The 23,749-nt window shown below is 42.2% G+C and overlaps 1 protein-coding gene across 5 annotated transcripts; it reads left to right on the forward strand.

Moving 5' to 3' along the window:
* Window positions 1–34: 34 nt before the first annotated feature.
* Window positions 35–23,730, forward strand: c2cd3 (C2 domain containing 3 centriole elongation regulator). 5 transcript variants are annotated; one of them, XM_056440634.1, is made up of 33 exons: window positions 35–273; window positions 787–1,056; window positions 1,134–1,291; window positions 2,738–2,898; window positions 3,032–3,189; window positions 3,297–3,444; window positions 3,531–3,680; window positions 3,783–3,930; window positions 4,006–4,106; window positions 4,620–4,814; window positions 4,912–5,027; window positions 5,124–5,242; window positions 5,418–5,549; window positions 5,646–6,098; window positions 6,200–6,351; window positions 6,750–6,993; window positions 7,881–8,064; window positions 8,153–8,336; window positions 8,418–8,590; window positions 8,659–8,794; window positions 9,317–9,585; window positions 9,682–9,762; window positions 9,844–10,440; window positions 10,520–10,867; window positions 10,958–11,096; window positions 11,191–11,255; window positions 11,343–11,548; window positions 11,645–11,763; window positions 13,590–13,736; window positions 13,821–14,005; window positions 20,838–21,579; window positions 21,964–22,060; window positions 23,488–23,730. In XM_056440634.1, exons 1-33 carry the CDS (start codon window positions 222–224, stop codon window positions 23,623–23,625), a joined length of 6,567 nt encoding a protein of 2,188 aa, XP_056296609.1. In that variant the 5' UTR covers window positions 35–221; the 3' UTR covers window positions 23,626–23,730. The 5 variants fall into 5 exon arrangements, with proteins under 5 accessions (XP_056296609.1, XP_056296605.1, XP_056296607.1 ...); XM_056440630.1 differs by having other exon boundaries at window positions 36–273; window positions 11,630–11,763; XM_056440632.1 differs by having other exon boundaries at window positions 36–273; window positions 9,685–9,762; window positions 11,630–11,763.
* Window positions 23,731–23,749: the final 19 nt, after the last annotated feature.

Raw genomic sequence — 23,749 nt, forward strand, 5'->3', positions numbered from 1 at the left:
GGCACGTTCGGACTTTGTTGCTCCGAAACCGTTTTGCGCGCTGCCAACTGTATGCGTGTTGGTGTGCGCGTGTGATGTGTGCAGTTCAAACGAGCAGCTCTGTTAAACGGATTATTTGCTTGTAACCTTGAGGGTGATACAAAACAAATCATGTCGGCTAACAGTTTACCAACCGCTATGACCAGGCTGTCATTCTCAATCTGTATTTACTGAGCTGCGGGATGAAGAGCAGGAAACCGAGGTCCGTCAAAGCTGGATGCAGCAGGAAGAAAGGTAACTAAACTGTAGTTAATTAGCGGAGCTAGTTCCCTTCTAGTTTAACTAGGTTAGCTAAAATGCTTGCCAGTTTAACAAGCTATCTTAACTAACTACCTGCTATTTAGCTACTGACGCTAGTTAGCTGTTCGCGTCAGCTGTCAGTCTCATGTACTCAGATGGTAGCATACCAGCTAACGTAAGAGCGAAGTGTAACACAAGGCTGTTATCAAAGTATTCAATACTTAGCCTGTTCAGACCTTGACTATGAGCTTTACTGTTTCTGATGCATTTCCAGCCCTGAGGTAAAATTATGTGGAAAAGTGTCAGTATTTTTTGTAAGCAGTGTCTGCACGTTTGCGAAAGTTGAATTTCATGCCATTCAACTGGGGTTTCTCTCACAAAACAAACACTCTGCAGCAAATGCCGCTCTTACCAGTCATTTGTTATGGTTCTCTCTTATGTTAGTATTTTCAGTGTTTACAATGTTTGTATCTTGATCTTGCTGTTGTACAAAACACCCCTTTGCAGTACCCAGCGATGTGTCCCCCGCCACCAGCCTCCCTCCTCTTGTCGAGGGCCAGCTAAGATGCTTCCTGCGAGTAACGATAAGTCGAGTATTATGGACAGTTCACAAGCCTCCACCTGCAACATTCATCAGGCTGCGGTGGTGGGGAGAGTCTTCCAATGGGACACACTTCTTTCCGAGAGATGGATCCCATCTGTCTCAGAAGACCATAAAGACCACATCCCGCTTCCCCATCCGCTGTGGGCCAAAGCAGTTCACCTCATATCTGACCGGTAACTAAGAAAGCTTTGATATGTTTTCAATTCAAATGTTGATTAAAATCAGCCACTAACCTGTCTTTGATAAGCAGATATGAGCTCGCTGGTGCTGGAAGTTCTGACAAAACCTGATCATTTGCCGATCTCGCGGGCTGAGGTTGCAGGGATCTCTCGTCTCTCTCTGTCACACCCCATCAGTGGATTTTACACCCTTGTATCTCCGACCTCTGAGAAGCTGGGAGAGTTACAGGTGAGTGGTAACCTGAATTCACATTGAGCTGCCAACCGCATTCGTGCATGTTTTGATATACTGCAGTGTAGTGGTGCAACGGATAATAAAACTCACGCTTTGGATCATATCCCAGATCGGAGGCACAGATACGACCAGCTCAAAAAACAAATGCAGCAAATCTAACTTAGCAGCAAATGATAGCAGCTCCAAGACCAGACAATTTTTTTTCTCACAGTCCCAAAAATAATCACACTATCAAACCACTCTGAAGTCCGATCTTAAATACATTGTATATATATTGGACTAAATATATATTATATGCTGTTTAGAGCTAGTGTTAACAGGTCATAATTCCCTCTCTAATATCTATTTTATATTGCTGTGAAAATATCTCCTTCATATAATGGGATTTATTTACATTTAGATGACATGTGAACACATCATGACAACTTACCTTCGCCCCATAACTAGTTTTCATTGAACAGAGGCTGAACTCATCATAATGTAACCTTCGTTCTCCTCGTGTCAATTTAAACATGTTTAGTTTTTTATACAACATAAAATTATCAGAGATCGGTGACGAGAAAAGCATAAATGCAGATGCCCTGATCACACATCTTAGTAGACATTGGCGGATAATGATTGTCAGTAAAACTTTATTTCACACTGTGGTGGTTAACGTTTACTGTGTAATTAATCTGCGGTTCCCATGCATTGAATACATGCACCGATTACGTATCAACCGTAGTCCCTTACACCGCTGTGGAAGTATAGTGAGTAGGGAGATGTGCATTAAAGTCAAAGTCAAAGTCAGTCAAAGTCAGTTTTATTTGTCAATTTTCCATATGTGCAAACATACAGAAGATCGAAATTGCGTTTCTCTTCTGTCCAACATAAAGTGAATTGTGCAACATATAGACAACATAGAGTGCAAAAATAGTAAAAAACTTGTGAACATATAGACAACATAAAGTGCATAGACAACATAAAGTGCAAAAATAGTAAGAAACATGTAAACATATAGACAACATAAATTGTGCTAGCAGCATTCAGACATGTGAGTCTGAAAGAGGACGGAGTGGGAGGATGGGGAGAGAGTTCAGCTTCCTGACAGCCTGGTGGATGAAGCTGTTGGACAGCCTGGCGGTGTGAGCCCGGAGGCTCCGGTACCTCCTCCCAGAGGGCAGGAGGCTGAAGAGACCGTGTGAGGGGTGGCAGGGGTCACTCACAATCGCAAGACAATTCATCTTTACCAACAGCAGTGTTACTGTTTTGTAGAAGTGACATTTTTTGTGACTGACCTTAAACTGTTTATGGACAAAAGAACATCACAAATACCTTTTGAAAGGCACGAGAACCTAATTCTGAGATTGACACAAGAACAATTGATTTTATTGATTTTCATTGCAACGTTCAAGGTTTTATAATTGTGAGAAGTAAACCACGTCTTGTTTTTTTTCTCAGGTTTCCCTCAATTTGGAGCCTCTTACAGAAGCCTATGACAGCAGCAGCTCAGGTCCCATCGCAGATATCAGCATTGAAAGACCGCAAATCCCCACACTGACTGTGCCCTCACAGCCCAGTGGGAAAGAATCAGCTGGGAGCAGCGGTGGAAACACTCCAAGGTGCAAAGTTGTTGCTGTTGTGATGTTGCCATTCATAATTAAATGCCTGTGTGTTGTGATAAGAGCCTACTGGTAGTCCGTTTAAATCTGAGCATAACAACTTTTATGTATATCTTGTTATAATATTTTTCAGAGGGAAAGACCACTTATATTTCCAAGATGCCCAGAAAGACAAAGAAGAGTCCCTGGAGAATCAGATGCCGACAACAAACAGATCTCAGAACCGTCAAACTGCTGTGAATCCTTCAAATCAGGAGCCGTGTGGCCAAACAACCACTGATATCCTGTCAGGTTGGTTGCAGTCTTACTAAACATCAGGCGTAAATACAGTAACAATAATAATAAACACAAAATTGCCCGTTTCCTTTACAAATACCCACTGTTTTCTCTCGTCTCAGTTATTCTAGAGCGCGGGAACAAGCTCAGAAATGCTATGGTGGTATCGGCTTTGAATTGTGACATGGATTCTGCCCCGGCTCTGAAGGACACCCCACTACCTCTCCCAAAGGATAACATCCTGCCACCTTCCAACTTTCAGTTTCAAAAGTTTGTAAAAGAAACAACAACAACAACAACCTTTTCTATCTTCTTAATAATGCACATTCTATAATACTTAATTCCTTTGTCTGCAGGCCCTTCCTGTCTCCCTCTGGGGGGTTTCTTCAAAATATTCTTCATGCTGATTCAACTCTCAAGCACTCTGGTGATGTTGCTGTAATCTCGGACCACAGTCTAGAGTGTCCTGACATGGACAACAGAGCTGTGGAGCTGCTCCTCGGCAGGTACTGAAGTGCACATCTATTTCCAGAGATGACAGAAAATGTAAGCTATTTTTTTCCTTTTCTCCAAGAGCTGTACTTTTTCTTTCTTTCTTTTTTGTTTAGCTTCGACACATCTCCTTTGCATCTCTGGGATGGAGATGGCTCCTTCCCTGAATCTCTGTCTGGCCGTAGCAGTGTGTGTGGGGACAGTGAGCTCAGTGATCCACAATATGATCAGAGCTTACTGGAAAATGTGTTCTACAAAACTCCTGTAAGTGGACTATTTTCTGATTATTGTCAGGGAAAAAGCATGTCAGAATTCATTTTTCCCTTTTTTGTCTTTTAGATGTTAGATATCAGACCAAATGACACTGAGGCAGAGGGCCAAGGAACAGTGTCCTCAAGTAAAAAACAGCTGACGCAGTCTGCACTCAGGATTACTGGCGGGTAAGGGCCTTTACATGCTCTTGAAAGGGCAGCATTGGTATGTTCAACCGTTACTCTAGTTTCCTTTTGTTTTTTTTGTCTAAAAAAATGGACTAATGGGGACAACATCTTTTGAAATTGCTCTAGTATTGAGCGAGATAAACTAGTTGAAACATAATCATGTCCTCATTATCAATTTAAGTTGAGGTGTGAGGTGGATTGGCGTGTGTCGTCCAATTTTTTTCATCCCTCCAACTTCAAAAGTAGCCACTCTTAAGGGGCACATCTTCTCTATGAGGTAATAAGTGATTGACATATATAAATAAACCAGGAAAGAATTTCCTTCTGCAAAGAATACTGAAAGAAATTGACCAGTTTAATAAACCATTTACATGGTATACATGAGATGCATACATGGTAGCAGGATATAGACATATAGCACAAACAAAACACAGTATGAGAATAGACTATATGTAAACATACCACCTTTTGTACATTTAAGACACTGATTCATCGTATCTTGTCTGTTTCCAGTTCAAACTCGGAGCCTCAGCGCTCTGCGAATGCTGCTGGTATTCCTCCTGGCGTTAGTGCAGAGCAGTTGACTCTGCTGAGTTTGATCCGACTGACGAGAGTGACCATCGACTCCCTGACCGTACCTACAACCACCACACCTAGAAAGACCTCAAGCAAAGGGAAACCTCCTCGACTGTTACCCAGCAAGAAGTGGTGGGTGAAACATTTAACATGATTTTTATCAAATTGTAACATCACATTGCTGTTATTAGTCATAACAGCCTGTGTTATCTCCTTTCTTTTTCTTTAGCACATATTTTATTGAGTACGTGTTCCCAACGGCCTCCACTTCCAGTCGACATGATCGTAGTAAGAGTGGAGATGGAGAGGTGACCAGAGCTGCTGCCAGTAAAGTCACCGGAGGAAGTATGACCTTAGTATCTGCCTAATTGAAACCTAACTGAGTGAAAAACACTGGTACGGGTTTGTGACTGAACCTCACACTCTTCTGTGTGTTTTTAGGGGTGAAGTTCCATCAGCACTCTGTGTTTCCTGTCCACTTCAGTACAGCAACAGTGAAAAAATGGTGGGAAACTGATCTGATTTTCAAGGTTTACTGCCGAAAGAGCGACCAAAAGAAAGTAAGTACCTCCGTTTTGTTGTACTTGTGAGTTATGAACTATAGCTTCCATGTAAAAGAAATGAAACAGACTTCCTGTTTTTAATAAATGTGAACAAACACAGGTAAACATTAACTCAAAAAAATACCTTGAAGAATGAAGTGCTGTTGATGACCTTGGCTTCTCTTGCTTTCAGCCGGTAGCCGTCGGCAAGGCAGTCCACCCGCTGCGCGGTCTGCTGCAGAGCAAGCAGCTGAGTCAGTCGGTCGTCTTAGCTGTGCAGAGTGAGGAAGGACACAGAGAAACACAGGAGATTGGACCTCTCAAGGTATTACACTTTTCTTTTTTTAACCCAAGATTTTATGTTTACAAGCCTGATGGTTGTTATCCAAATGTCAGAAAAATTATATTATTATTTTTTCAGGTGTTACTAGAACTTATTCGAGACAACAAAGATTTCCCTTCTGAAAAAAGTAGAAGGAAGGTGGCTCAGAGAGACACATCGCCTTCACAAACTGCACCCAGTCCCCCGAGAGAGACCATCTCCAGGTCTCAGCACGTTGACATTGACAGGGAGGAGTTCCCAGCTCACTCCTTTGAAGAGCCCAGGCTGAATGTTTGGACCCTTCAGAAACCCTCAGAAGAAGCCTCTCCCCACCCCGGCCTCCACACATCTCCTGGTATCTCACGGCAGCAGGTGGAGGAGGACTCTGAGGTCCTGTTGCATACGTTACTCATGGTGCCAGATGGAAAGAACTTCAACTGTGGCCCCACGCAGGCTCCAAACGTGTACTTGAATTGTAAACTCTGGTGCGATGATACGGCGAGATCTGTCATCAGCTGGGGTCAGGCGAATCCCTGTTTCAACTTTGTTCAGGTTAGCCCGGGAGATCAAATCCTTGAACCAATCTTTTGATTTGTTATTAGGCTACAAAAGAAATAACATTCTCCCACTTTCTTCTCCATCCCTTGTTTCAGGTGACGCCTGCGGCCTTAACAACTAAGCTGCTGGAGCGGATGAAGAATAATGTGATGGTCATTGAGGCGTGGCAGAAGACGGGAAGTTCAGGGCAGGATCGACTTCTCGGCATCGTTAAACTCCCTCTCCACCAGTTCTACATGTCATTTAGGCAAGTTGTAGAGAGACAGCCTGTTTTCTTAGGATCTTTAAAATGTCAAATGAATTGGTGCAAAAAGGTCACCAGATATTTCCAGTGTTACTGGCAACCTTTATAGGGAAATTAGAGTAAACAAGTAGTAATCAGTAATTGTTTCAACAGAAAATGTATTTTAAACCTTTTGATCTTTCACACTGGCTCTCATGCAACCAGAAGGTGCCATGGTACCCCTCTTCCATATAGCCTATATTGTCTTTTATCCTCCAGGCATTCACTTTTTTTAATTCTCAGAATGAAATTCCAGGAATGTTCCACCACAAATTACACTCCACACACATTTATATGTGAACTCAAACATACCTGTACAGTGAGAGACTAGTAACACTCCTCTCTGTTCTTCTTCCCTCCAGGGATCCAAAGATCACCCATCTTCTTCTCCAGGCCCAGTACCCTGTTTTAGGGGTAGACTGCTACATGCCCGTCATTGATGTGTTCTCAGGTAGTTGTAGAGGACACCTCCGGGTTGTTCTGGCGATGGGCCGATCAGAGCAAATAGTTGCCCTCCAGCGCACAAGGGATGAAGACTATGACTGTTTGTCTCATCTCCTGAGACCAGTTCATCTGCTTGATCACCAGCCTCATTCACAAACAAAGGTCTGGGTTCATTTCATGCTCAAATTATTTTTTGCGTTCTTGTCAAACACACGTGCACGTAAGCAGCACCTTCCAAGGTTGTTCATAGAAAAGTTTAGGATTCAAATTTCATTTTCAATTTTTTTAAACTTGATTTCCTGAAAACAAACTACCATTCTATCATCACAGCTCCCCAGAATGGAAAGCATTGCCATGTGAAAGGGCAAAATGATGCACAGGATCATTTTAACATTCAAATGCTAGTCAATGGATGAGAGATCGCTAGACTGCTCTCAGTTACGTTCAGAAACACTGAACCCCCCCCAAGTCACGTCACATGATCGCAAATGCAATTTACTGTGATATTATTACTATTCCGAATTTCTAAGCACGTAACAGATGATTTCATAGATAAGTTACAGCCATAGACTGCACGTCTGTTTAATCAGACGTCCACAAAGAGGAAAAGTCAGTGGAAAGTGCTTTTCATCACTTTTCATCACATTCAGTAGAAACCCTTAAGTTCTTTGGGAATTTCTTTGCTGATGCACAATAAAGTACTCGATCTATTTAAAAGAAACCTGCTGTAGTATAAATATTACAAACAAGTTAGTCAGTGAAATAGGTGTAACACTGCTTATATTTGAAAAGGACTTAAGTATCTGAGAAGCATGTTAGCCTGTTTTTTGTTTGATTCGTGTGGATTATTTGAGATCATACTGAAGTTATGAAAATGTTAACCACTAAAATCTCATACTAATATCACCTGAAAAGGCTCAGACTCATTTCATGTGTACATTACGGTTCTGTAAACTATATCTGTTGGTGTATAGCTTAGTCAGCCAATAAATGTCACATCTGTCAACTAAGTGCATGTCGTTTCTGTTTCTACTGTGTTGCCCCCTCAGGTGAACGCAGGACAGGTGGAAACTATGAGAGAGCATCTGTTTGTGATAAAAGTGGAGAGAATCAATGGGCTGACACTCCTGCAGTCCACAGTATGGGGTGAGGCTGACTGCTACATCCAGTACAGTTTCCCCTGTCAGGAGGGGGACCCTGCTGCAGAATTGGACCAAAGCCTCATAGAGAGTAGTACGGCCTTTTTATTGTATACAACTGTCACCATAAAGCATTTCCCAAGATGTTTTCCCTCCCTCTGACCTGTATCTCCCGTATCTAGGCGTGAACCTGAAGCCGTTTCGAACCACCACCACTCTCTGTGTCCCTGACCCGATGTTTGGACACACTGAGACTCATGTGCTTCTGGCTCCTGAAGGAGTTCCCGTTCAGAGGCTGCTGCTCAGCTCTCTTTCGAGTCAAGGCCTTAGCAGTGGAGGGGGTGTCCAGTTTGAAGTCTGGTGCAGGTTTGTGGTTGTTATTGTATATTGCATATCTAATATGGCTTAATATTGACTGGTTTCATATATAGGATTGTGTGTCTGTAGATATTATTACCCAAACGTTCGAGACCAGCTTGTGGCCAAAGGAATGCTTCCATTGTCCAAACTGTGTGCAATGGTCACCATGCAGAGACGGCATCCTCAAGAGGCTCAGCTGTTCTCCCTGCCCCTGACTCCCAGGGCAGACGGTCCCACAATGCATCAGCCTCAGCCCTCAGGTACACAGACACTCAGAGTAATGACAATAATATCTTATAAGTTGTGGCTAATCGGTTTTGTTTCTCAGGCTTTCTAGATGTGTGCATTCGGTACAAGAACCGACCAGTGAGACCCGGCGGTCAGACCGGAAGAGGAGCTGCCTCTCGTGTTGTGACGCTCGTGGTTCAGGTGCACAGAGCATCGGGTCTGCAGGCCGCTGCAAGGTACATCTCTACCGCTGCCCTAAAGGGAGCTTTATTTCATTTTATGGAATGGAAATTTCCGTTGGCAATGTTTTCAAACATGAATCTTTGTCTGGAGAGCTTTTGCTTGAGTAAATATGTGTGAAACTGTTCCTTATTGTGTGATGACAAGTGAGCAGTTTCTGGGTTTGAATGAATACAAATAAAATTAGATAGGGAAGTTGTTAAGAGTTAATTAACTCATTCAAGACAAACTCTTTTATGTGACTTGTGTTTTATTTACCGAGTTAGTGCTCTAACTGCTGCCACTTCTGCCACCAGCCTCGTTACATTGAACGAGAAATCGCTTTTGAGTTTTTCGACGGCAGGTTTGGAGAACAACAAATGAAGTGACGTTCAGCTCCAGTAGTTGCTCTGAGAGCAAGTGTTTCAGCAGCAGAGATCTCAAAACCTCACGGCGTCACACAAAACGTGTTTGCATATGTCTTATACTGCCAGCACGAGCCTTCAGTCTGCTATTGTGCTTCTGCCTTTCTGTTGAAGGGTTTTATCAGACCATGACGACAGATTCAGCTACTTTGCCGGTGTGGGGGTGAACTCGTACATCACAGTCGAGCTGCCCTTCCTGCCTGAGCGTGAAAGGAGGTGCACCCGCATAGCCGCCAGGAGCTTCTGCCCGGAGTTCGACCACCACATGGAGGTGTCCTGTGATCTGCTGTTTCTGAGGAGCAGTGGAGAAACCTGCAGCTTGGCTGAGCAGCTGGAGGAAGCCTCTGCTGTCTTCACGGTCTGGAACCGAGACAGTCGCAAAGGTTTATACTGCTTTTTTTATTCATCACAATTACTTATCGATATAAACGTCAATATAATGAATAATTTACTGTGTCACTGTGTGCTATTTGTTTCAGCAGTGCACACTTATAACCCTAAGGATGTGGTGTTGGGCACAGTGAAAATACCTCTTGCTGCTCTCCTGCATAAAAGAACAGGTACGCTGCTCCTTCGGTGAATGCTGGGGCCAATAGTTTAACAAAAACAGTCATTTTTGTTTCTTTTTTCCAAATATCAAGGTATTTCTGGCTGGTTTGGAGTGTATTTAGCTCAGGAAACAAGTTCTCAGCACCAGCAGATCTTGGTCGGGGGCCTCGAGATCTCCGTCAACTTCGCCCACCAATCAGACAGGGAACGAGTCGTTAAAGCTGCTCAGGGTTTGAGCTGGGAAATAGCCCAGAATGAAATGGAGCTTGATGAAGAAGCTTGGGGAGGCGACATTAGAACGTTGTCTTTGACTTTCTCGATGCCCAGAGCATGGATACCTGTTCACTGCTTGCTTCTGCCCGGCCTCAGTGAGCTGGAGCGCTCCACCTACTGCTACTTCAGGTACAAGTTCTATGAACAGGATGCCTTCTGCTCCCAGATGAAACACCCCTCTGTTGAGGAGGGAGGCCAGGCCACTGTGCCTTTCCAGGAAAGTAGAACCGTGGAACTGCAGAGCACTCAGCCCTTGATGTGGTATCTTCGAGAGGAAAAGCTGGAGGTTCAGGTGTGGGTCGCCTTCACAAAAGACAAAACCCAAAGGCCCCGAGACACAGACCGACTGGTGGGTTCGGCGTTTGTCGACCTGGCCTCTCTTGCAAAGACACCCACGAGGAAGCTAACTCTCAGTGGTAAGAAAGTACGACTTGTGTTATAAATGAACTGTTTATTATAATTGCTCTCGTAACATTATGGCTGTATTTCTTTCAGGAGTGTATCCACTGTTCAGACGCTCAGCAGCAGATCTACAAGGGGCTGCTCTCAGGGTGCACATCACCCTGACGGCAAGTTCTGTCCCTGTGGAAGTGGCGGCAGTCCCTGCTGGAGTTGACCCCCAAATGGACTCGGACAGCCAGGAGGAGATCTTATCAGAAAAGATTGAGGCAGCCGATGGAGCCTCCTCGATCGCTGCACCCAATACATCACAAAGCAGACCCAAGAATACATCTTCCAGAACACCTCCAGACATCACATCGGTGCAACACACAGGAACGAGCATGGACGAATCTTTCCCTGTGACCATTGAAGTGGACCGGGCCATGCACCTGAATCTGAAGGGTGGGCAACCAGAATTTGTTTCCATTTTTTATTGTTATTTGGCATACTTTGTCATTGATAATAATGATGTGTGTGATGTTTCTCTTGCAGGCTGTCCCATAGCAGAGCGCAGTGAAGGGTCCCCATGCTGCTGTGTCTCGTTCGTCACTGCAGACTCTGCTGAACCAGTGTCCACAGCTGTCATAGCCAACACTGACTGTCCTGTGTGGGACCATCAACATGAGTGCAGGTCAAGTTATACGACAGACATTACCTAAAATCATTGAGGAGATCTATGAACAATCGCATATCAGGCTGATGATTTATTTGTATTACATTTACAGGCTTTCAAAGCAGCTACTTGTCGATGCACAACAGTCTCTCGTGTTCAAAGTCTGGCACAAAGGAGGTACAGGAAGTTGTTTTAATTTTTAATGTATATTCCGTTGATCTACTTGATATATTAATTCACTCTTGGGTTGTTTTTCTTCCATAGAAACAGAGAGGGTTGTTGGATTCGCCTCTGTCGACCTGTCACCCTTAGTCTGTGGGTTCCAGTCACTGTGTGGTTGGTACAACATCACAGACTTCAGTGGTCAGTGTCACGGCCAGCTTAAAGTGGCCATCACTCCGCAGAAGGGGCTCCAAGATCTCAGGGAACAGAGAAAAACTGTGAATGAAGAAGCCTCCAAAAAATCCCCGGTGAGAGAGAGAAAGTATTTAAACATACAGTAAAACAAAACTTGTTTACGTCTAATTGTAATGATGGATGTTTTTTATTAGCAACCTTTATTCCAGGCACTCCCTCTCTGCTACCATACCACAGCCACATACAGCAGCTTTCCTTCTCACATCAGCCGATACCCAGAGCAGAACATCTCCTCACCTGACCACACGGACATGCTGTTCTCTGAAAGGTTTGTAGAACAATTACCATAGACTGTATCCAATATGGGCGTGGTCTCTATGACGTCAACCAAAGTTTCCTGAAGAGCCTCTAGCCGTTTATCAATTCCAAGTATAATATATATATAATATATCTTTGTGTATATATATTAAGACACCGCTATAGTTCAACAGTAAAGTTTAATTGAAATATTAAGTATTTTAACTCGGTCAAACTGATTTAACGTTACCTGTGAATAAATAATAAACTTTGTGCTCTTTAGATCCTCCAAAGCCCAATTATTATATCTCATGTTTAATCGCTACGGAGACATCAGAGCCAGCGGAGCATTTAAAAAAAAGTCCTTCCGAGATTAGGCTGCTCTCAGCGGCCACACAGCACGCTGACCGTCCGGCGCTGAGCAAGCAGAACCTCAAATCTACGGCGCAGATCTTAATTAGGCTGAATCAAAACAAACTGACCACAGATTTGATTTTTAAACCACTAACTTCTCGCCTAAAAACATCCTAAAATTACATTCCGTGACTCAACAACAGTAGTATTTAGAAAAAGTCAACTGTCAGTTGTTTATTTTCTCCTCCGCTGTTGTTGCTGGTGTGAAATGCATTCTGGGATATCGGCTGGCCAGAGTACGCACAAGTCTCCTCTGACGCATCTTCCGGAAAGTGGGAGGATCAAGTCACATCCGGGCATTTCGACCGTGCTTTGCGAGAAGCGAACTTTGAATTGGAACATGTACTCGGGCTGCGACTGATGACGTTTCACGAGAACACAAGTCCAGACAATAACTTATATTGACAAACGTCGTCCGTGAAACTCAAAGTTGGTGGATCCAGCCGACATCATCTTGGGAGTGACAACAGCCTAAATCCCGGCTCATCCAAAAATAGGGCAATCTTAGATGACGCAACAGAGGAGAAACTGTTAGCGACCTGAGACAGGACCCACCGGTCTCTTAAAGAGCCCCTCCCCTAACTAAACCTGATTTTAAGCCTTAGTACATTTTTCTACTAAGGCCACAAGTACAAAAGTGAGTTGGATACAAAAATAACCCCCTAAACAGGTAGCATGAACCGTAGAGTTAGCTATAGACGCCAAAATAAATGTTTGTACCAGGCCGTAAACCTGTTTATTACCTTCGCATTGAAAATGCCGGAAGGTTATGTTTTGATCGCCATTTATTTATTTATTTGTATGCGTGTTATTCGCAAAACTCAAAAAGTATTGAACCGAATCGCATGAAATTTGGTGGGATGATTGTTTATTATCCGGGGACCAGTTGATGAGATTTTGGGATCGATCGGGTCAAAGGTCAAAGGTCATGAACAGGTCAAAATCTTTCGCAGAACTCAAAGAGTATTGAACCGAATCGCATGAAATTTGGTGGGATGATTGTTTATTATCCGGGGACCAGTTGACTAGATTTTGGGATCGATCGGGTCAAAGGTCAAGGTCAAATGTCATGAACAGGTCAAAATGTTCTTGAATCGCATGAAATTTGGTGGGATGATTGGTTATTATCCGGGGACCATTTGATTAGATTTTGGGATCAATCGGTCAAAGGTCAAGGTCAAGGTCATGGAAAGGTCAAACTCTTTTTTTACCATAGCACGATAAATTTTTGTCCAATTGGCATGCAACTAATGCCAAAATGTTCATAATTCAATGCCCAATCTTGTGATATGCGAAGGTATGCGCTCTACCGAGTGCCCATTCTAGTTTATGCTGTAAAGTTGTCTTTTTAACATGGGGGTCTATGGGGTCTATATTAACTCACTTTTTCATTCAGTCAAAGCGCCCACATTGTATTTATTTATCGCCTGCACTTCTGTTTAGGTCAAGTGAGAATGAACGCCACTTTGAGCACATGGACAAAGTCCGTCATTTCCATCAGAGTCTGCAGGAGCAGGCGGCAGCTCCATCCGTCTGCGGCAGCAGCGCTGACCTCAATCCCTCCAGCTCACTTCTGTTTTCAACACTCAGGTATCGTTCCTCAGATGAACAGGCCATTCAAATGCAAGGGATTGTTTGCTTCTTCTTTTTTAAAACACCTCATTGTTTTTACAGGAAAAAACTTAGTGAGCTGGACAACATCCAGAGATATTTCAGCCATAAGATTTCAACAGCCACATTCCCGTCCATGAGCGAGCAAGACGGTCACGGCAAGCTTGAGGAACAGAGGGAGACGGACACGTGCCGGCTTCTTCTCAAGTCCAACCACTTAGTTGGACAAGTCAACAATATCATTAGTGGTGAGCTCTTTTACATGCTTAAGGGGGTCCACTTAATGATTCTGAGATGACCAGCAATGTTTCCCCAAGTGAGATCATTTGAGCATTTAAAACTGTTATAAATGATGGTACCTTTTTTCTTAAAAGTCCAATAAAGTAATTTAACCATTTTAGGATCATACTTGGCACTTTAACTTCATTCTCGTTTACCCAACCGTGGTAGTTAACCCAGAGTTCATTGTGCACGCAGTCTACTGTTTAGCTTACACGGGTTTTAACCATAAATGGAGGCGTCTGTACCGTCTGACTTTTTCAGTCCAAATAAGAACCAGTGCTGAGAACACTGCATTTCTGCCTTTCTAAAAGTACCCATGCCATTATGGCAGTAACAAATGAATATTTGCATAATTAATCTGCACATTATTTTCTCGATTAATCAATTTAAATATGCAAAATAAATATTACTGATTATTTCAAGGTGTGGCGGCCATATATATATATATGTATACACATCTATTATATTCTTATTAGAAGGGTTTGTGGGCACTGACTTAGTCAGAGCAGAGGACCCCCAGCCCGTTGTCACCTTTTTCACCTCTCATGAGTTTGCAGGTATGTATATACTTTCCAAGGTGATGAATTAAAATTGAAATAAAATAAAAAAAGTTTCATTTTTGGTTTGAAAAATGACGAAACAATTAAATGAGTAAGAAAATAACTGCTTCTATATCTGATATTTATTACATATATGTGCATCAAAATGCAGTCGTAGCCATTTTGTAAGACAAGAAATACACAAACTAAAAAAATAAAACAGTAATGCGTTCCTGTTGTGCACATAATATGACCGACATCTTGACATAAAGAATTCAACATCAGGATAACGTCCATCAACTTGTTTGACACCAAGTATCGTGATGTAAACACAGAGTTCGCCCTTGTCACGTTCCACCGTAGTCCTGCGCTCTGTCCTCTGGTCAGCCTGTCAATTGCAGCTTAATCTGGGATGTAAGGAAGGAGCCAGGTCTCAGGCATCAGACATCCAGGAGGAGAGCAGTAGTGGAGTTTCTTCCGTTTTTTTATCCGGGTTAGCTTAGCTTCCATCTCGGCTCTTCTCCCTCTCCTCCCTGGGGCAGTTTGGTGGCGTTTGGTCTGGCTGGGATCGTCTCAAAGTCCGCGGCACTTAATCCCCATTCCTCCTTTTCCGATGATGATGAATTTATTCCGTCATATGCCATTAGTGCTCCAGTAATAAACATGAGAAAACAACAAATTATGAAAGTTTACTGACGGAACAGGAAAAAGTCTTTCCTTAAAAGTATGACCTTGAATGCACTTAATGAGACAATATTGCTAAAATCTTCACTGTCCTCTTCATACAGGTCTCGAGGAAACCCCTGAAGCGATTCCCTCAGAGCCCCAAGCAGCTCAACAACTTCCCCCGCTGGAGACGACAACCCACAGATTCTCCTGAGAGTGTCTCCAGTCCACACAGAGCTTCAGATTCTTTCCAAGAAGATGTGTCTCCTCTGCACTGCCAAAGATGTCTGAAGACCAGCCAGCCTCTGAGCCCGAGGAAGAGAAGGACGGTCGAAACTACAAAGTCACCGTGTCCGAGGAAGAAAACGAAGAAGGATCAGACAAAGATGAAGACGGGACGGGTAGCACACAGGATGAGGAAGCTGCTGATGATGATGATGATGATTACGAGGAGTTTGTGGTGAAGCCGAGGCCTCTCAATGAGGTGACCTCTCTAACTGACAGAACCAGTCCGTGGACCAGCATCCTGTCAGACCCCGACCTGACTTCTCTGAAGAGCCCTGAGGCGCCAGAGGAGCCATTTCTGGCGACGACGAGGGCGAGAAGAGGCCGATCACGCAAAGCTTGAGGAACAGAGGGAGACGGACACGTGCCAGCTTCTTCTCAAGTCCAACCACTTAGTTGGACAAGTCAACAATATCATTTGTGGTGAGCTCTTTTACATGCTTAAGGGGGTCCACTTAATGGTTCTGAGATGACCAGCAATGTTTTCCGTCAGCAGATATCAAGTGAGATAATTTGAGCATTTAAAACTGTTTTAAATGATACCTTTTTTCTTAAAAGTCCAATAAAGTAATTTAACCATTTTAGGATCATACTTGGCACTTTAACTTCATTCTCGTTTACCCAACCGTGGTAGTTAACCCAGAGTTCAGCCAGCACGCAGTCTACTGTTTAGCTATACACGGGTTTTCACCAGCAAATGGAGTATGCGTCTGGTACCGTCTGACTTTTTCAGTCCAAATAAGAACCAGTGCTGAGAACACTGCATTTCTGCCTTTCTAAAAGTACCCATGCCATTATGGCAGTAACAAATGAATATTTGCATAATTAATCTGCACATTATTTTCTCGATGAATTAATTTTATCTATATACATACCTGCAAACTTGTCACCTTTCGGTGAAATTCACCGTTTTGAAATCAAAATAGGTCATCCAAGTGAATCGAGTAGATCCGAAGAGTTTTTGTTTGGGGTCAACTGGCCAATACGGCGTTTGCAGAGATTGAAGTGAGACCTGGGACGGAGAAAATGTGAAGTGGTGCTCTTCGCAATAAAACTTCTTTGATGGGACGCGTGTCGCGTCTCGGCCAATCAGCCTGAATTCAGATGTCCATAGCGTTTTAGGGGTTTAGTTGTTTGAATGTCAGCCCGCTACATCTACTGCTGTCACGCTGCCGTGTGTAGCCACATGCTGACAAAGTACCCAGACGCTGAACACGATGTGATTTAGCATATTTTTGTCCCAATACTTCACGGTAAAAGAGCGATCAGAGCGCGACGCTACCGTCTGCTCCGTCAAGCTGTCTGCACGCACGATAGCCATGCCATAGCGCTCACAGCGAGTGACGTCAAGTGGCGGAGCTTTTGAGACTTAAAGTCTTCAGCTTTAAAAAAAAAGAAGAAAAAGATGATTCCAGAAGTGAAATGTTTCAGTTCTTTGTCTCCAAGGCAGACAGTCTGTAAAGTGATGTAACTCTACAGCTGCTCATCCTGATGAACTCTGTATCATCTGGTCAGATACAGACTAAAGGCCTCACAGTGTATAATCAATGCTATGATGGAACCATGTAGTTTCATTAATATCTGGCTGTATTAATACTAATAATACTGCCATTTGTTAAGTGTTGAAAAAGTTGGTAAAAAGTGAACCATACAGATGTTTTATTACCTTCGCATTGAAAATGCCGGAAGGTTATGTTTTGATCGCCATTTATTTATTTATTTATGCGGTTAATCTCAAAAGTATTGAACCAATCGCATGAAATTTGGTGGATGATTTGTTTATTATCCGGGACCAGTTGATTAGATTTTGGGATCGATCGGTCAAAGGTCAAAGGTCATGAACAGGTCAAAATCTTTCGCAGAACTCAAAAAGTATTGAACCGAATCGCATGAAATTTGGTGGGATGATTGGTTATTATCCGGGGACCATTTGATTAGATTTTGGGATCAATCCGGTCAAAGGTCAAGGTCATGGAAAGGTCAAACTCTTTTTTTACCATAGCGCGGTCAATTTTTATCCAATTGGCATGCAACTAATGCCAACATGTTCATACTTCAATGCCCAATCTTGTGATATGCGAAGGTATGCGCTCTACCGAGTGCCCATTCTAGTTTATTACTATTATAGATATATACCAGTGTCGTATTTATGGTATCATCTTGTTTTTATGGTATTGTATCGAATTCTGGTATCATGATATTTATGGCAGGTATCGTATAGAAGTTATAATGTTAGTGACAGCCAGGTAGAGGCAGAACAGACTCAAGGAACAGAGTCATGGCTCAGCAGAGCTCACGAGTCCTTGTTGTTCAGGCCAAAGAAAGGGAAGTTGGTTTATGAATGACTTTAACCATGTGATATATAATGACAACGCATATTTTTTATTACTATCATTATATCATTAATAATATTTCTACTTTATACATTTTGTTGTAAAACTACCAAAGTTCAGCTAAAAATATTATTAGATTAATCAATGAGTTGCTTAACCCTTGTGTTGCCTTAGGGTCATTTTGACCCGATTCAATGTTTCACCCTCCTGTTACCTTTATATTTACTAACATATTTTACCCTTTGGGTTCAATTTGACGCCAGCAATTAAAACCTCCAGAAAATTATTAGAATTAATATTGTTTTCCTAGTTTAAGTGTGAGGCACTTTATGTTTGTTTGTTGACTACCGAAAGAACACCGACATTAAACATTGAATGGGGTCAAATTAATCCTAAGGCGGGGGGAGGGTGTAATATTGATTCGGGTCAAAATGACCCTAAGGCAACACAAGGGTTAAGAGAAGAGAAAAAAATTGTTGATAATAATTTCACTTTAAATAATAATAAAAAACATTTTATGGTTCCAGCTTCTTAAATTTGAAGATGTGCTACTTTTCCATTTTTCCTAATTTGAATGATTTTTAAATATTGTTATACTTGTGTTCGCCAGTAGGGGGCAGTAGCGGGTTTTGCCATGACTGGTGCTGTAATTATTGTCTTAAACAAACAAGTCAGACCAGCGTAACACAGGTGTTTACAGGTGAGAAACGTACATAAACACCATATATATATTAATGTTATGTTCGCGCGCTTTTATATTTTGACAGTTATTAACTGTAGAAGTTAAAGTGAAGACAGTTAATTAAGGATAGCGCCGTTTAGCTAGCGGATGTTAATCGCGCGCTAGCGTTTTAGCACCATTGTACAATGTTCTGCTGGCCTGAGAATTACATTGTTCCATGAAAGATTAGATAGTTACACATTGTGTCCCGTGACAGATATAAACAGTAGTATGCACACACATAAGTACTTATATACATACACAACATGGACATGCATATAAAGTTTAAACAGGTTTCCTGGTGGAAGTCACTTCTTGTCAGTGCCTTCGATCTCCGTGACCTTGTCCGTCACCATGGAAACGTTGTCACATGACACTCACTCTGGTTCTGTGCTGTGACGTCGCTAGTGACGTCACGGAGCACCGAACCAGAGTCTATATATAGTGATTTCCAGGAATTCAGTGTGTGAATCTCACAGAAACCCCCCCACCCTTCTCCATTCAGCCACTTCCCGGGGTGGGGGCCTCTGATGAGATATCACAGACAGGGTGGGTGGGAAGGTTTATTATATATTATATATTATTGCTTATTGGAATAAAAGGAACAAAAGGAATTCATTTCTAAAATAATTTAGAAATTAAAGAAATTAAAAAAGTGTTCAAGTGTACACAATTCAGGAAGTTACTTGATTTGTAAAATAGTGTAACGTGGGACTTGTTAACCTGTGTGATTGTCGCTCAAGTGGGCCGTAGAGATTTCTCTGAATGGGCTTCGCTCCTATTCACACCTGGGCCCATGCAAAATAAATATTACTGATTATTTCAAGGTGTGGCGGCCATATATATATACAGGACTGTCTCAGAAAATTATAATATTGTGATGAAGTTCTTTATTTTCTGTAATGCAATTAAAAAAACAAAAATGTCATGCATTCTGGATTAATTACAAATCAACTGAAATATTGTGCCTTTATTCTGATTTATTGCTGATTATGGTTTACAGCTTAAGAAAACTCAAATATCCTATCTCTAAATATTAGAATATCATGAAAAAGTATACTAGTAGGGTATTAAACAAATCACTTGAATTGTCTAATTAACTCAAACACCTGCAAGGGTTTCCTGAGCCTTGACAAACACTCAGCTGTTATAAATCTTTTTTTACTTGGTCTGAGGAAATATTACAATTTTATGAGATAGGATTTTAGAGTTTTCTAAGCTGTGTCATAATCAGCAATATTAAAAGAATAAAAGGCTTGCAATATTTCAGTTGATTTGTAATGAATCCAGAATGCATGACATTTTTGTTTTTTTAATTGCATTACAGAAAATAAAGAACTTTATCACAATATTCTAATTTTCTGAGACAGTCCTGTATATATATATATAATATACATCTATTATATTCTTATTAGAAGGGTTTGTGGGCACTGACTTAGTCAGAGCAGAGGACCCCCAGCCCGTTGTCACCTTTTTCACCTCTCATGAGTTTGCAGGTATGTATATACTTTCCAAGGTGATGAATTAAAATTGAAATAAAATAAAAAAAGTTTCATTTTTGGTTTGAAAAATTACGAAACAATTAAATGAGTAAGAAAATAACTGCTTCTATATCTGATATGTCTTACATATATGTGCATCAAAATGCAGTCGTAGCCATTTTCTAAGACAAGAAAAACACAAACAAAAAAAATACAACTAATTCGTTCCTGTTGTGCACATAATATGGCTAAAGAATTCAACATCAGGATAACATTGTTCATCAACTTGTTTGACACCAAGTATCGTGATGTAAACACAGAGTTCGCCCTTCTCACGTTCCACCGTAGTCCTGCGCTCTGTCCTCCGGTCAGCCTGTCAATTGCAGCTTAATCTGGGATGTAAGGAAGGAGCCAGGTCTCAGGCATCAGACATCCAGGAGGAGAGCAGTAGTGGAGTTTCTTCCGTTTTTGTATCCGGGTTAGCTTAGCTTCCATCTCGGCTCTTCTCCCTCTCCTCCCTGGCGCAGTTTGGTGGCGTTTGGTCTGGCTGGGATCGTCTCAAAGTCCACGGCACTTAATCCCCATTCCTCCTTTTCCGATGATGATGAATTTATTCCGTCATATGCCATTAGTGCTCCAGAAATAAACATGAGAAAACAACAAATTATTAAAGTTTACTGACGGAACAGGAAAAAGTCTTTCCTTAAAAGTATGACCTTGAATGCACTTAATGAGACAATATTGCTAAAATCTTCACTGTCCTCTTCATACAGGTCTACGAGGAAACCCCCTGGAAACGATTCCCTCAGAGCCCCGAAGCAGCTCAACAACTTCCCCCGTTGGAGACGACAACCCACAGATTCTCCCTGAGAGTGTCTCCAGTCCACACAGAGCTTCAGATTCTTTCCAAGAAGATGTGTCTCCTCTGCACTCGCCAAAGATGTCCGAAGACCAGCCAGCCTCTGAGCCCGAGGAAGAGGAGGACGGTCGAAACTACAAAGTCACCGTGTCCGAGGAAGAAAACGAAGAAGGATCAGACAAAGATGAAGACGGGACGGGTAGCACACAGGATGAGGAAGCTGCTGATGACGATGATGATGATGATGATTACGAGGAGTTTGTGGTGAAGCCGAGGCCTCTCAATGAGGTGACCTCTCTAACTGACAGAACCAGTCCGTGGACCAGCATCCTGTCAGACCCCGACCTGACTTCTCTGAAGAGCCCTGAGGCGCCAGAGGAGCCATTTCTGAGCGACGACGAGGACGAGAAGAGGCCGATGGTAACTCATGGCTGTTGTGGACCAGAAGAAAGTGAACAAAGTGACAGTTTTGATGACTCGGCAGGAGACGTTTCAGACCCAGAGAGAGACGCTGAAAGGACACTAGAAGAGGAAAGACGAGCAAAAGAACCCGACAGCTCCACCGAGGAGTCAGGTGACGGAGCTTCATCACCCACCATACTAAACGTCACAGATACCCATGATGCTTCATGCTCCGTGGACATCCCACTCCAACCGTATCCTTGATCCATATTTGTTGATTTCTGTCTGGCTATCAGATTATTTGTTGCTCTTTTTTGGTTTTAGAGGATCGATCATTTTAGATCAGATTCATGGCAAAACTATTTCAGAGAGCCGGTTGAACCACTCGTAGTCCGTCTTCGACCTGCAGCTGTAACGTCATGAAGCCAGCTGCTGCCAGTGGTTCTTAGTGTGGTTTAGTTGGTCACGGTTTAGTGTAACTATATTTAATGTGAAGATGTCAATTAAGACTACGCCTCCCCACAAGATAAACGTGTTTCAACAATGCGTTTCCTTTTTGGCCTTTACCAGCTTCAGCTTCACGAATCTTGAACTGCCATCATACATATTCAATTGTTTTTTTAACTTTCACAATCCAGCTTGGTCCCTAATTTCTTCCTCCCCTCTCACCAACTCGAGGCCTCTATGAGAGTCATACGTTTAGCTCCTTCTTTCTTCCAGACGGCCAGTGACCCGGTGAGTATTTCTCACAAACTCTACTTCTTTCTCACTCCCTCTCCCCCTTTACTGTTCACCCTCTCACTGAGTACCTATATCTCTCCGTTTCAGTTCTAACGTCTGAGTATTTAGGAATGTTATTACATGTTGTACAGTCCTATGGGAAATATGTATGACTTGATTTTTGGACAAATAAGACGTATTAACAAATTAAACAAAGTATAAGACGTAGTCAGTTGACATCAGCATGAGTTATGACGATCACTTCACACATGACGCATACGGACCAGAGACCTGTCGAGAATAATGACCCTGGACCAACTGAAGTCCGGTGCTTGCGGCCCACCCACTATATGACTTGTTCAAATATTGTAATAATTTGCTGTACATACTGCTGTAAGATCATGAGTACATCTGGCTTTCATTGTTCTGTCCGTTGTTTACACTGCAAAGAAAAGTGTGTCATCTATGTGCTCTCATTTAGTATGTTTTTCTTGGTCACGTTTTCTTTCGACACGTTGTATCCGCAGCCCTGAGCTTTGAAAAATAAGTTGACAAAGTAGTTACAATTATCTCAAGATCAACAGATTAATTTGTGTTTGTATCCCGTCTGTCACTAAAAGTAAGAACACACCTATAGTGTAACGAGAGGTATTTATTACAAGAATAAAACACTCCCTTCTGCCATGACTAATAATCCTTTCGTAACAGTTTGGCATCAGGCGCGTACCTCACCATGGAGACGGCCGAGCCGCTGGCTAGAAGCAGTTTCAATTGACTCCATACTCATTAAAAACAGCCTATTCGTGTCTTTATAAAGAAAAGTATGCATTGTTGATATTCTGTACAGCTGAGGAGGCGCAGTACTTCCTTGTGTCAAAAAGGTCTGCTGGGTTACTCCCACTCAGCTGTAGAGATGGAAATGTACTTCTACGTCACCAATGTTCATGCATCCATCTTGAAGGAGAGTGGGTAGATGGAAGTGTGCCCTTCTTTGCAGGAAGGACCTTTTATTTATTTATATATAATTTTAATTTTTTTCATGAATCAGATTACAATTGTAAAGAAGAAAACAGGAAAAATAAATGAATAATAAAAATAACAAAGGCAAAACAAAATAAGAAATTATAATAATAATGAATATTGAAACACCCACCCACAGATCCACGAAGGACCTTTTTAAAGAGCCCGATCAAACTAGTCACTTCACTCCAGATTGTACTCCCAGTCCTCCAGAGAGACATGTGACAAGCCTGCTAAGCTAAAGAAAGGCTTGCCCTGTTTGAGCAGTCACTCATATGTTACCACACACCACACTATACTTTATCCTTTGACTAATCAGGATGCTCGTTTGTTTTTCAATACACTAGAAAATCCTATTCTTCGACTAAGTATTTTCTGCAGCACTCACACTGCAGGTATGTTTCTGTTTTGAATATTTCCAGGGGCCGAGCTCTCAACTTCCCAGCATTCCACATCACAGGGGTCCTCGACAGCGTCCTGACCTGTCGCCATCATCCATGAAGAAGGAGACTGAAAGAATAGCACAAATATTTGCGGCTCACTTTGATGACGATCACTAATACGTGGTGGTTTTTTTAAAGTGTTGTATAGCTCAGTGGTTTGAGATAATGTAAATTAAATGTAACATTTTGTATTTTTATAAATAAATATAACTGTTTACTGTTTTCAAAAATGCTTTTGTAT

Source organism: Pseudoliparis swirei, chromosome 20 (assembly GCF_029220125.1).
Source record: "Pseudoliparis swirei isolate HS2019 ecotype Mariana Trench chromosome 20, NWPU_hadal_v1, whole genome shotgun sequence".
Taxonomy (NCBI): domain Eukaryota; kingdom Metazoa; phylum Chordata; class Actinopteri; order Perciformes; family Liparidae; genus Pseudoliparis; species Pseudoliparis swirei.